General features: G+C 51.4%; 1 protein-coding gene across 2 annotated transcripts in view; it reads left to right on the top strand.

Annotated features, from left to right (window-relative positions):
- The window catches only part of STK11 (serine/threonine kinase 11), a 48833-nt gene that overhangs the window by 34522 nt on the left and 906 nt on the right, over positions 1 to 13405 (top strand). For both annotated transcript variants that reach the window (XM_005240805.4, XM_013301969.3), the window contains exons 8-9: positions 3530 to 3723; positions 11979 to 12213. In XM_005240805.4, coding sequence (XP_005240862.1) covers positions 3530 to 3723; positions 11979 to 12187 — 403 coding nt within the window. In that variant the 3' untranslated portion in view covers positions 12188 to 12213. The remainder of the gene's footprint in view (positions 1 to 3529; positions 3724 to 11978; positions 12214 to 13405) is intronic.

Below are 13405 nucleotides of genomic sequence, written 5' to 3' on the forward strand. Positions count from 1 at the left end.
TGGGTTAGCCTCAGCTTCAGGACAGGAGATGTTTCTTCTTTTTCTTTTTATTGCTTTGACAATAAAACTCGGGAGCTCTCACAGCTCTGCTAATAGGTTTTGACTTACAGGTGGGTACTTTGGCCTTGAGTTGGCAATGGAGAAAATGTTTGAGCCCTGAGTGTTCCCAGGTCCTGAGCTGCCCTTCTGTAGATGTCCTGCACTCCGGTGCATCTTGCAGCAGACTTTAATATGCTAAGTTAGTTTCTCCTTAGCTGATAAAGCACCTGGTGGATGGAGCACCTCGTGGAGTGGCATACACAGCTGTTGGTGTCCCTGCAGAGTTGTCAGCAAGACAGACTTGCCTTTCTTGACACTTGCCCTCTCTTGGTTGTTACATATTAAAAAAAAACTGCAGTGGTATAAAACTGGCTGGGAAGTGTTCCGTCAACAAACCGCACGTACTTTTGAATATCGGGGTAGAATGGGACCATCTTGTTATAAACGATAACAATTAAAACATTTTGGGTTCAATCAATTTAGGTTGAGAAACAATAAGCAAAAACAGCGCTGGGTGCGTGGAGAACTCAATTAGTTCCATCACATGCACACCTGAGTCCTAAAAGCAGCAGCATCTTTTATACCAGCATCTTGAACAATCTCTTCTCGCGGATATTCATCCTGCTTTTTCTCCACGGGGTTGTTAGGGTACACCTTCTCCTCCTCTTGGCTCTTCTTTGGCAATCTTTTCTAAGTAGGGATTGCCTCAGAGGAAGGGGGAGTTTTTATATTAAAGGAGAAGCACATGCGCCTGTTCGTTACAATTGTGATACAGGTTATAATGGTCACAAACCATTTTAGATTTACACAGGGTACAACAATTACACTTATCAGACTATATTCTATTTTGACATGAATCATGATTGCGTTTATCACAAGCCCCCCTTTTGTTTTTATCTCATTGATTCATGTCTTAGTTTCCAATTCAATAATAGCTTTTTGTGTTGTAGCCATTCCTTATTTCTGGTTGCATAATCTGTATAGCTGATAGTATTAATCAAATAAAACATTGAATTAAACAGGGGATAAGTAACAACCCCCCAAATATTCCCAGGAGTACAATACTCACTTTGGTAACTCAATTACATACAACAATTGGTAAGATTAAATAACTATTACTCTTTGTTATATTTTTGACAAGTTTTACAAACAGATTTTTAGCAGCTGTGGGAACTTCATATTTGACTTCCATTTCCATTTCATGACAAAACCAACTAAGTAACAAAGGATGTTCTTTACCTTCTCCTTTCTTTATCCATCCCTCTGTTTTCTCAATATAAAGTTGGAAGTATAAAGGATGTCCACACCTTCCCACAGGGTTACAGTCAGGACCCATACCAAGAGAGGTCCCGTCAGGGTCATACTGCTCAGTGGTCACCGCCCAGGGGTTGCAGCCCTTGGCAGACCTTGTCAGCTGCAGCACCGATTCCCTCTGGTCTTGCCCTCTCCAGTTTTATCAAGGTGTGCCTTTCTTTTCCAACACAACCAACACAAACGGAGGTCGGGGAAAAGTAGGTTCCATCAGCTACTAAAGATAACATCGGTTCTCTTGTGCTTTAAATTTTTGTAAATTCAGTTAGAGTTTTTACCCTTTTACAAAGTCAATATAAATTTCCCCAGCCGTTACATCAAGTTCTTTTAAAAGTAGGTTTGGTATCCCCGGGTTCAGTTACGACTCTCCATTCCTTTACTGGTCCCTTTACCCTTGAAGCATGTGTCCACCCCTTTTCAGCCATCCTTATTGTCATTTCTGTAGTTTACACCCATAAAATTTTAGGAATTGTTCCACACAAGGGCTCTAGTTCCCTTTGCTGAGTTTCCCAGACTGCCATTGCAAGCATTTTTGCTTTCACTTTTTGTTTTCCCTCATCCCTCTGTACATACGCTTTCTGAGCTTCCTTCAACAATTCTTGTAATCCTCGATCTTGCCAATCGCCCAGCTTTTCCAGTTTCTTTATTATATCCCCCCCATGATTTGGCCACAAATTGGATTTTTAGAAATGCTTCTCTTGACTGGAGAGGCTGGGTTGGTTATTCCAATTCGGGTTCTGGCTAGGCCATTTCTGTTCCCCAGGAAGGCCTTGTTGATACCTTCTTTCCCACATCTCTATTCCTGCCTGTCTAATCATAGATTTTTCTTTGGCTGTAAATAATATTCCTAAGATAGATTGTATTTCTTCCCAGGTATAGGTATTAGGACCTAGGAACTGGTCTATTCACTTTCTTCCTGACTAAAGGGTTCTTTATTATTCACATATATAAGTTCAATGTCTTACAAATCCAAAACATCCAAATATCGGCCAATATACATAATCTGGTCGAATTTCCTCTCTCGTCCACACTTCCATACAGTAATGGACCATTTTTTCCTTAGTTTTTTCCTCTTGAGATGGCCAGTAACCCCAATGCCTGACATTGTTCCCAAGGGACTATCTAGGGGAATAATTTTTGGGTATTCTTTTCCCTCCTGTGTTTCCTTTTCAAAACTTGACTCCTGTTGGCCCATTTTAGGAATTTTGCGGCAATTCGTATCGCCCTTAGCAACCAATCAGCATCTTGCACGGGGTCTGCACCCACCGACGATACCTGGGAGTGTTACACTCTTGGTTGCCGATACCAATGTCTACAGGGGGTTTAGGGCCTACCACCCACCCGCGAATCCTAGGACTTTTACAGTGGCTTCCTATCGCCCATAGTTACCGGTGAGAGTGTCCTGCAGGGGGTGAACCCTTCACCCACCCACATACCCTATAGGACTCGCGATCCCACCCGCGAATCCTATAGGAACCGCTTTGGTCCTTCACCGGCCAAGTCCCTCACGGGAGTTTGGAACCGCGGTTAGAAGACCTCCACACTCGCTTCAGAACTCAACTCCTGGCTCCGAACCTAGAGTCCATTTCCAGAATTAGGTTCCGTCTCAATCACACTCTTACACACAAGCAACCGATCCCACCCAACCGAACGGCTTCCCTTATACTCACGACTCCGTCGTCTTCGTTCGGATCTTCGTGCACCAGAATTATGGGTCCTTTCTACTGCAGCTTTTCCCTAGGAGCTCCAGTCCCTTTTGGTTATTGTTTCTCTTTTGTTCGTTGATCTCCGGAGAGTGACCCAGAGTGCTACTCTCAAGCCACAATCTGTGGGGCACCCCTCAAAGAGTCACAGTCCTGGAAAGCGCAGTGAGATCACATCAGGGTCACCAGATTGATATAAACGATAACAATTAAAACAATTTTATTTTGGGTTCAATCAGTGTATTGAATTTATTTTTCAAGCACATGTGCCTATTCATTACAATTGTGATACAGGTTATAATGGTCACAAACTATTTTAGATTTACACAGGGTACAACAATTACACTTATCACACTATATTCTATTTTGACATGAATGATGACTGTGTTTATCACAATCTCATAGTGTCAAGGATTTCTCCGTGCCTTCTGAAAAGTGAAGCTGTACTGATGAAACTGCTCTTGGATTCTTTGCAGTTGGTTTCGTAAGAAACACGCTCAGGCAGAGGCTCTGGTGCCCATACCTCCCAGCCCCGAAACAAAGGACAGGTGGAGAAGCATGACGGCGGTGCCTTATCTGGAAGATCTGCATGGCTACAATGAGGAAGAAGATGATGACTTGTATGACATTGAAGATGATATCATCTACACTCAGGACTTCACAGTACCAGGTAGGAGAGGATGATGCTGGGATGGGTAGGGCAGAAGTGGCTTTTCGTTTTTTCTTCTTTCTTTCTTTGTTAAAAGCTTTTTTAACAGGAAAGGGCTGGAGGTCTGAATAATCCTTTCAGCTGTAGAGGAGACTATTGATTATTAAGTGGTGTGAGTGCCCACGATGCTCCAGAGGCCTCGGTCCTTTATTTGATCAACCAGAATGCCCCTTCCTGTGTGTTACCTATGTGCCAATTTCCTTCCTTCATCCAGTAACAGCTTGTTCCTGCTGGACCCCACTGTTGAGCACATTTAATTCTTTCAGCCAGTTTTGCTAGACTTGAGTTATTTTGGAGCTGAGCTGTAAAATGACACGGTGTTCAGAGTAGATGGCACATCTGGGGAAGAAGGGTGCTTGTAGGCTTACACCGAGACCTTTTTTCTGCTCCAGTCTTGGTAACTATCTGGTTAGAGAATTACTTCTTTCTTTTATTAGGGATTTCCTGTTGTTTTAAGGTAAGTAAACCAGTAAGTACCGGGGGTATGTTGTTTTAACCATGTAGTTCTTCCAAAGTGGTGGTAATCGAGTAGCTTTCCTTCTTTGGCCTCTCTGTGCCTGTAAGCCATGTAGCTTGTGAGCAGAAGGCTGAAGGGCACGTCTTTAGTAAGACTAAAGACAAAAACTGCTCAGCTTTACAGTCATCAAAGCAGCGATGTATGATACTGTATGATCAAGCCAGCAGTTTGTCTTGCTGCCTGTGTTCTCACTGCCTACATCAACAGAACATGAGTTTCTAGATTAATTGCTCCAGCCTAGTTTAATTGTTTTGGAGGCAAGGTGTCAAATACTGTTTGTAGGGATGCTGATTTACTTCATCACAGTGTGATTGGAAGTACCTTTCCTCATGGTAAGGAAAGCCCTAGTTTCTGTAGTTCAAGGTTAACCCAACTGCTTTAGTTTTTCCTTAGTGATGGCCTGGGGGGCTTCTGTGGACCTGAGTAAAAGCAAGGATTCACCAAATCTTGCACCAAAGACCTTGTTTTTTCTCTTTGTTTCCTGGTTAGGCGGAAATTGCTTTTATGAAGCACTGTCATGGAAGAATAAAACATCAGGCCTTGAATTTTAATAAGCCTCAAATTGTACCCAATGCTTAAAATTTATTTGGGCAACAACTGGAAGTAGGGTTAGCTTTCCAGGCAGTGCCTTCCAGGGGGAGAAGGGGAGAAGTTGCTCTGAGCTCAAGTGGCTAAGCCAGCGCTCCGCTCCCTGCTGTATGACATCCGGGGGTGACAGTCCCCAACAGGGTGGCTGTTCAGATGTTCAGCCAAACGGATACGGAGGTGGGTCGGAGGTGGAGCCTGCCAAGATGACGGGAGCCTCATCAGAGTGAAATAGATCTGTTTCCAAGTGCTGATTCACTGGTGACTGTCAGGTAATTTATAACCTTTTTCTAATAGAACTAATGTCCCAGTGCCAGCTGGGTGACCTGCAGAGCTCTGTCCTTTGCTCTCTTCTTACATCCCACAGATTTTGTGCTAGAATCTGAGCGGGGGCCAGGCCTTTCCTCCCAGCTTAGCGGGGGTTTTTTGAAAGGAGGGATCCTCTTAAAAATGCAGTAGACACACTGAAGCACCTACTTGATTGCTGGGGCCTCTCGAAGTGCAGAAGCAGGAGAGAAAGGGACTTGCCGGATGCGTTCCCTGTTGTCAGAGGTTAGCCATTTTCTTCTGCAAGAGCTCTCACCAGGTGCAGCCCGTGCGTGAGTGCCCAAGATGTAATTCTGCAGAAGCATTGGGGATGGAAGCCCTGTCACAGTGTGGCCTGAGCACAACGATGAGGCTGCGAAGCTTGAAAATCCATAACCAGCATCACTTACATCCCTTTTTAATTTTACATTTTCCTTTCTGAACTGGCTTCAAGAGGCAGGAGGAAGGTATGGTTGGCCTGTGTGTGCCCATAACGTCCCTTGGAGGGCCAGCCTTCCAAGATGAGGGCTTCTGTGAGAGTGGATCTGTTGCTCTTGGTACCTGGACTATCTCCCAGCCAACCAAAGAGCCCACAGGACAGGCCGTTAATGCTTTCTTTTTTGGTGTCACTCTGGAGAATAAGCTTGTACATGTCTCTAACGGTGCTCTGTTGCTTCCCTGTGCGTTCCCAGCGGCAGAGGAGGAAGCTGAGGCAGGGCTTAGAGGACAGAGCGGAGCACTGAGCAGTCATGACCAGCTCTTTGGAGAGGAAGCCATGTTGCCATCGGCCATGGGCGCAGAAGAGGAGCGTCAAGCTTAGCCTAGGCCCCAAAGCCACTGCCCTCTCGGGCTTCCCATGGCCTGAGCTAATGGCAGTGGCCGGAGAGTGCAGGATCCTTACTTCCCCAAGCGGCATCAGGACCCTACTTATCTCCAGGATAGTTGTATTATTTCCAAAGCAGGTAACTTTGTTGGGCAAGGGGATAATCCCTTAGGTTTCGGCTTTGCATTTTTAAGCAAAGGGGAGCTGTAGGGGTTCAGCGTGCTACAGAGGAAGGTGGTTTGTGGCCCCTTTCCGAGTGGGTTATTGAGCTTGTAAAATCCAGCCCGTTCCTGCAGACCTGCCCCACAAATGATTTGGGACAAAAGATGCATTCCTGTCTGTTCGCGCTCCACTTTAAATGTTTTGTTTCTTGTTAACCTCTCCAGTGGTGATTAGCCTGCGTTGCTGTCTGGTTCACACACTTCGGTGTGGTTAAAAAGTGGAAGCTTAGGCAGACTTCCAGCGTCAGAGAGCGGGTGTGTGTCCGGCAGGCCCCGGACAGGGCTGGCTGTCCCGCTTGCTCTTGAGGGTCCCTGGCCTGCGACTCCGCAGCTGGGTGTCGCGTGTGACCGTCTGCATTTGGAAAAACATTGCGCTCTGCCCTTCCTCTGAAGAACGGCCGAGTGTGCGGGGTCCTCTCCTCGGCCGGGTGAGAGCCGAGCCCTCCGCACCGAGCGGCCGAAGCCTCGTGCCCGCCCGTGCGCGGTGTCCGCTCCCAGGCTGCGGCTGCGTCCCACGGGCTGCATTACTGCCCCGTGCATGCCCTGGAGCCCGAGCCGAGCCCCTGCCGGTGCAGGCACTCCTCCAGCAACCTGTGTACCTGCTGGATGTACCCACACACGCAAGCAGGTGACTGCGATAGTGGGCGATCATCTCCAGAGCAGTAATATCAGCTATTATACGCTCCTAATGCAAACAGCAGTATTTAAACCCAAATAAGAGCTGTCATTTCCAAAGATGGCAGGCAAATTACTGGAAGATTTTTTAAGTTCTCATGTGTCATTTGTGCTGTTTCAGAGGGATTAGAGACCTGAAGGTTAACTGTGGCCCCCGTAGACCAGTGCTTCCCATGTTACAGTTAGCCAGGGTGGATAGGCTGTGGTTTAACTTGATGAATGGTGATGGTTTTCACCTTATTTCAAAAGTTGTTGCTTAACTGCTTAGGTAGATAGTGAAATGAAGCGTTGCTTCCAGCCACTCTGAATGTCCTCTTCCCAGCACTCGGGTGTTAGGCTTTTGTAGCGTTGGTGACTTGAGTTGGATGCATCCATGAAGGATGGATTCTTTGGGGGCTATCAAACACAGCAGTTCAGGTGGGGGCTAGAGCTCGGGAATTCCCCAGGGAGCCATCCAGAGCAGGAGGAGGATCTCTCTGTGCTGGATGTTCTGGTGCTGCTCCTGCACAGCTGTCACTGTAGGTAGGTCACTGAGTATGAACAAATGCGGGTTTTTTACCACCCTTGATTTGGGAACATAACTTGCACGTGGAAGAAATTCTTCTCCCTCAGACAAATCACCTCTGGCTTGGCTTGCCCTAGAAAGGACAGAAAGCGTAGTCCAGCGTGCCCCCAAACCCGGCAGGAACAGATTTCGTTCAGGGTTAAGCACTGAACAGCTGAATGCTGGTCCACCGTGGTGGGTCCTCTACCTTACAACTTCTGATCCGGCTCTGATGGAGGTCAAGCTGTTCACAGGACTTGTATGGAGCCCTGAAAAGAAGGCTGTTGCCAAAAAACAAAACAAAAAAAGGTTAAGAGGGGTTGGTGAGATGGGATATGAAGGTGCAGTTTCCAGGTCCAGTGTTTGTGATGGACAACAATCCCCTCACCAGAAGTGCAACACTCTTAGCAAGCTCCTGGGAGGATTGGGGTGAGGAGGGAGCCTGGTGTGGGTACACCATGCTCGGGTGGGTTTGCATGGTGTTTGCAAAGGCGGAGGGGCAGCTTGCAGAGAAAATAAATGTGGTTGGTTGGTTGGGGTTTTTTTTACCTGAGTCCTCCTGCAGGATCCTTTTGAACTTGCTCAGCTCCGTGCAAGTGTTACATTTCTAACGGTGACAGCATATTAAAACAAAAATTAAAAAAACCCTTGTAAATGACTGATCGATTCAGTTGTGGTTCTGCCGGGCAGCGAGAGCAGGAGTACAAGTGACTCATAGGTGGGAGTGGGTGTTCAATTTGGGAGGGGAAAAAGAGGGAACCTCATTAAATCGTGTGTTTTTCGGAGGAAGAAGAGGCTTTGAGAATGTGCTTTTATTTTATTTTTTTTAAAGGCTTATTTAAAGATTTATGCAGCTCTGTAGAGAGCTTTAAATGCTGCACGCCCCTGGTTCAATCGGTGTTAAACATCTCATCCGAGGGAAGTGCTGAGGAGAGAATAACTGTGGCATTGAGCACGTGACAGAGCATCCTCTCCAGAAGTGGCTGCCGCCTTATTTTGTAGAGAGGCAGCATATGTCATAAATGGATGTAAGCATCTTGCTTGTTGCTTTTGTGCTGCGTTTCAGATTTGGAAGGCTGTGCTCTGCTTTTTTTTTTTTTTTTCTCTCCCCTTCCATTAACCCCTTCCTCCGCTGCAGTCCAGTCCTCCTGCAGAGGTAAACGGCTGCATAGCTTGATTCTGGGTTTGGTTTGGTTTTGGTTTTTTTGTTTTGCTCCCTTAGCATGCAGTCTGGGGTTGGAAAATAACTCCAGGACTGGAGTCTTTGAGTCAAGCCTGGTCCTTGGGAAGGTGCGTTTCTAGCCACAAATCATGTATGCGTGTTTGTGTCTGACAAACGCAGCAATTCAAAAGCTCTTCGTGGTTTTATTTTGAAACCTTTTTTGTGCCTGAATGAGCTGAATGGAGCCATTAAGAAATGTGAGAGGTGGCAAGGACGAACATGCACGTTCTCAGCGCCTCTCTCAGCCCTCCTTTTATTTATTTTATTTTTAGCGCTGTTCAGCCGGTAATGGTAAGGTAGGATGTAGCTGTTCGAACAGACACAGCGCTGGGTCACTGGCTTCCGCGTGGGCAGACAGTTGCCAAGACTTCATCCCATGTTGAATTTTTATTTTCATTAATTTGAACGTCAGCAACTGTCATTGGTGAAGGAGGTAAAATTAGCTTGCAATTCACCCTCCCTCCTTGGTATCCATAATAGACTCCCGGGACTGTGCTTTTGAAGCAGGGTGGGAGGGGGAGGAGAGAAGAGTCACACAAAAGACAAATGAACTGTTTGGATATTTTTTTTTTTTCCTTCCCTGATCAGAAATGTTAATTGACTTGGCCTGAGTTCAGCCGAGGGAGGGGAAGGATAAGTGTTCAGCTTTGCTCTGAGCAGGGTTATTTGAGGCAGACGTGCAGTTGGGATGTAGGGAGGAGAAGAGGCAAAACCTTGAATTCTGGGGCAGGTTTTGGGCTGCGGCTTGGCCCACACTGAGCCGCCCCGCGCCGGGTCACAGGGGAGAGCCCCATCCCCGGAGAAGCTCCGGGGCCAGCGTGTCCCCCTCCTTGGAAGGGGCTCTCGGAGCTTGGATGCCTCAGCCCTTCCTAGCAAGTCCCTACCTCTTAAGGGGCCGGAAGGTGGAATGATCGGATCGGTAGCAGGTCTGTAAGTGCACGGCCAGGTACGACTGACGTTTCTGCTCCTGGGCCTCTCGCCTTGCCAGTTGTTTTCAGAAAGCAGCCTGACAGATGTCCAAGGTACCCCCATCCTTTGTGCTGGATCTGTGCTTCTGGAGGTGCAAGCCTGGACAGCCCCCCCCGGGGGAGCGCAGTGGGTGTCATCAGCTCTGGCAGCGACAGGCTTGGGTGGCCGGAGCCAGCAGCCGTCCCTGCTGAGTCAGTGCTTGTCCCTGTCCCGTGGCAGGGCAGAACGCTCGGGGCAGCAGCAAGCCCGTAACCATGAGCTGTGGCAAGGCTTGGAGCCATCAGAGAGGGATGCAAGGGGCAGGTCCGCAGGGGAACCAATCGCGCTGGTAACCCGGGATCTCCCTACAACAGGTGGATCCATCCTACCCAGCCTTTCTGGTTTTGAGCCCCTGTACCTGGCTTCACCCCCTTTTGCATGGCCAGAGGCCCAGCTCTGCCGTGTTGGGGTGTCCAAACCACACCACCGGGAAGCTGCTCCCGAGCTCTTAGCAAGCTGAATGGCTTGGAGAACCGACTGCTTTGATCTATAGATCAATCAGCAGGGTAATTTCTCAAGATAATTCCTGCCTGGGCCCTGCTCTGCAGCTAAGCCTGCTTTTAGGGGGAGAAATCCGCTCCCTGGCAAGCACCCTGGTTCTCTGGTACTCGCAGTCTGCACCAGGCCAGGCCAGCCATGGAAGCACCTGGTCTGCCTGATGTCCAAGGACGTGTTTTCCCTCCAGCCTGCCGGATATTGCCCTGCTGCAGCCCCCACTTCGCTCCCACTCTCTGCACCAGTAAGATTTTACCGAAGCCGGTCTCCACCAGGCAGCAGGGCTGGGGGCTGGCGCTGGGCTCCTGCTGTCGCTGCTGCTTCGGGTCTCTGCGAGCGTTCAGCGAGGCTGATCCCTCTCCCCAGCACTAGCCCTCCGGGGAGAGGAAGGTGGGTGTGGAAGGTGACTTTGTCTGAACAAGGTGACCTCCGTGTCCCCTCGCAGCTTCTGTTTCCCAAATGACTCTTCACCCGTGGAGGACGAGGACTGGAGGATGAGGACGTGCCGTGCGTAGCTGCCCGGTTCCCGGTGGGGGCCATGCAGGGATGGAGGGACCGGAGCAGAGCGGGTGGGAGCCCGCAGCAATACCAGGGAGGGATGCAGCGATGCAGAGGAGAGCACAGGGGTCCAAGGGGGACCCCCGCCACCCTCCTCCAGAAAAGCAGCTCTCCCACCACCCCCATCCCGGGATGTGTCCCCCTCCTCCCCAAGCTCAGCGGCAGCGGGGTGATCGTTGGCGCAAGTACAGAGGGATGACGTGCCATTCAGCCTTGGCGGAGAAAGGATTGAGCATCCTTTAAAGAAAATTATACATAATCGTCTTACAGCCTTCGCTTCCACTCAAACCTCTGAGTCATAACCGAAGGGCCCTGGAGCGTGACGTTCCTGTTGGAAGGAAATTGCCTCGGCTGGATCCGGTGGGGGGGAGCTGGGAACCTGACGAATCCTCTCATCAGCCCTGTGGCTGGCTGGGGGATGCGCAGGGCTGCCTTTGGTGATGTCCCCTCCTGCTCCAGTCCAGGGCTGCTCTGGGGGGGCCCTTTGTCACTCCCTGGGTGAATGGATGTGACCTGAGCCCCGTCCAGCCACGGCAGCGGGCAGATGCCTCTGAAAGGGCTCTTCGTCTGCTCTGCTGAGTCACACGGAGCTGGCCCGTAGAGCAGGGGAGGGGGGCTGATTTGAAGCCATGCTCCCATCCGGGTGTCCCTTTTAGGGGACAGTGGCATGGCTGAGCTGCTGCATCACTGCCTGAATGGGCAGTGCCCCCAGCCCTGCCAGCCGTGGCTGCGCGCCAGCGGGTGCCACTTGCTCTTGGAGCACACCGGGCTCCTGGGTGCTCCGCAGGTCGGTGGATGGGGCTGGGATTTGCATTCTCCTCCAGAGAAACCAGCAGGAGAGAGGAGGAGGAGGAGGAGTGACTTTTCTCCACTGATGCCCCCGCCACTCCCCAGCCAGGAGCCAGGCTGCTGCCTGGGGGTCCAGGGTGGGTATGGCAGCTGCCCAGGGAGCAGGGGACGTGCTGGTTTCGAGGTCCCGACCAGTTGTGCCCATCATTCTTGCTCCCAGCTTCAGGTTTTCTTTTGTGTGCTGGGGACCACCAGCTGCTGCGTGCTGGAGAAATGGGGGTAAATCCAGTGGGGGGGAGTCTGGGTGCAGCCTCGGGCTCCCTGCCTCACGCATCCCCTGGTCAGGCTGCTTCTCCTGAGGTCCTCAAAGGCCCGGAGCCGGGCCCCGACAATGGGGAAGGTTGCTTTTTGGTGTGGGTGATGCTGCGGGGCTGCTGCCCTTCCTCTGCCTCACCGTCTCTCTTCCCTTGCAGGACAGGTGCCTGAGGAGGAGGCAGGGCAGAACGGGCAGAGCCGTGGCAAAGGGCTGCCCAAGGCCGTGTGCATGAACGGGACGGAGACAGGACAGCTGAGCACCAAATCCAAGGCAGAGCGACGGGCGAGCGCCTCTTCCAACCCCTCCCGCAAGGCCTGCTCTGCCAGCAGCAAGATCCGCAAGCTCTCCACCTGCAAGCAGCAGTGAGGCGGGAGCCCCCACGCTCTGCACAGGTACAGGCAGCCCGGTCCCCGGGGTGGGGGGTACCCTGGGTGTCTGCCCAAGGAAGGGGGAGGGGGGGATATCTGAGCCTGCCCCAACGGTGGGCAGCAGGAGGGAGCTAGAAGGGGTGTTCTGGAGTCCCAGGTGTGGAGGGAGGGGGTCCGGGCCTGAGCATTCCTCTGCAAATGTCCCTGGCAGCCAGAGCCTGGATCCTCCGTGGTGTTGCGGGGGGTGCAGAGCCCGGGGGGCCCCCTGTGCTCCCCCTGCCCTGCTCTGCCACCTGCCTGGCTCTGCTCTACCTGCTCCTCGTGAGCTGCTGCTGTCGTAATCCTTCCTCCCCTCCTGGGCTGCAGCCAGGCTGCATCACGACAACCCCGTCCCTGGCACCGGCATCCCCCGGCTCTGCTCCCTGCCCGGGGGGAGTACCAAGCCTCCAGCACACAGAGCTGGGCTGCGCCACCTCCTTACCAGAGGCGTCCTCGAGAGAGGGACCTTCCCCCCAGTCCAGGAGGTGGCTGTGTCACCCCTGGCCAGGCCACAGCCGTGCCCGAGCCCCTTCCTCTGCTGGGGGATGCTGAGCACCCTCCCTGCTTCCCCCTCCTTCCGGCTCTTTCCTCCTCGGTTCCGCAGCCCCGTCCCCTTCTTCCCACCCCTCATTCATAAGTGAGCCAGCAATGACTCATGTTCAGTGCTCATCCACCCCCAGCCTCATGCTTGTGCTCGTCACCGGCGCTCTGTGGGGCTGAGGCTCTCTTATCTGTTTGGATCACGACCAGCTTTGTGGTGTGAAAAAAAGCCAGAAATAAAAGCCTGTTCCTCCCCTTGCAGCTGTCAGCCCCGCGTGCTCAGCCCCTGTGGCAGCTTTCATCTTTAATTCATGGCTGGCAGTGAGTCACCTGCATGGGGAGTTACTGTATCGGCAAGCGAATGCCTCGGATCTGGGGCTCCCCGGGGATCTGCTGCTCCTCTCGCCCCTTCCCACCGGGGTACCCGGCCTGGGGGCTCCCAGGCAGCTGCCCAGCGGCTTTGGGAAGGGGAAGGGCCCTGCAGGCTGCCTGAGCCTGGGGGCTGTCGCTGCCTCCGCTCCCCCAGCCCTCCCATGGGCGTTGCAGGGGCAGCCAGGCTGGGATCACCCACCAGTGATCCCAGCACCTTAGAGCCTTTGAAAGAAAAAAAAATAATAATAATAATCACGCAAGCTCC

Source organism: Falco peregrinus, chromosome 5, assembly GCF_023634155.1.
Source record: "Falco peregrinus isolate bFalPer1 chromosome 5, bFalPer1.pri, whole genome shotgun sequence".
NCBI lineage: Eukaryota > Metazoa > Chordata > Aves > Falconiformes > Falconidae > Falco > Falco peregrinus.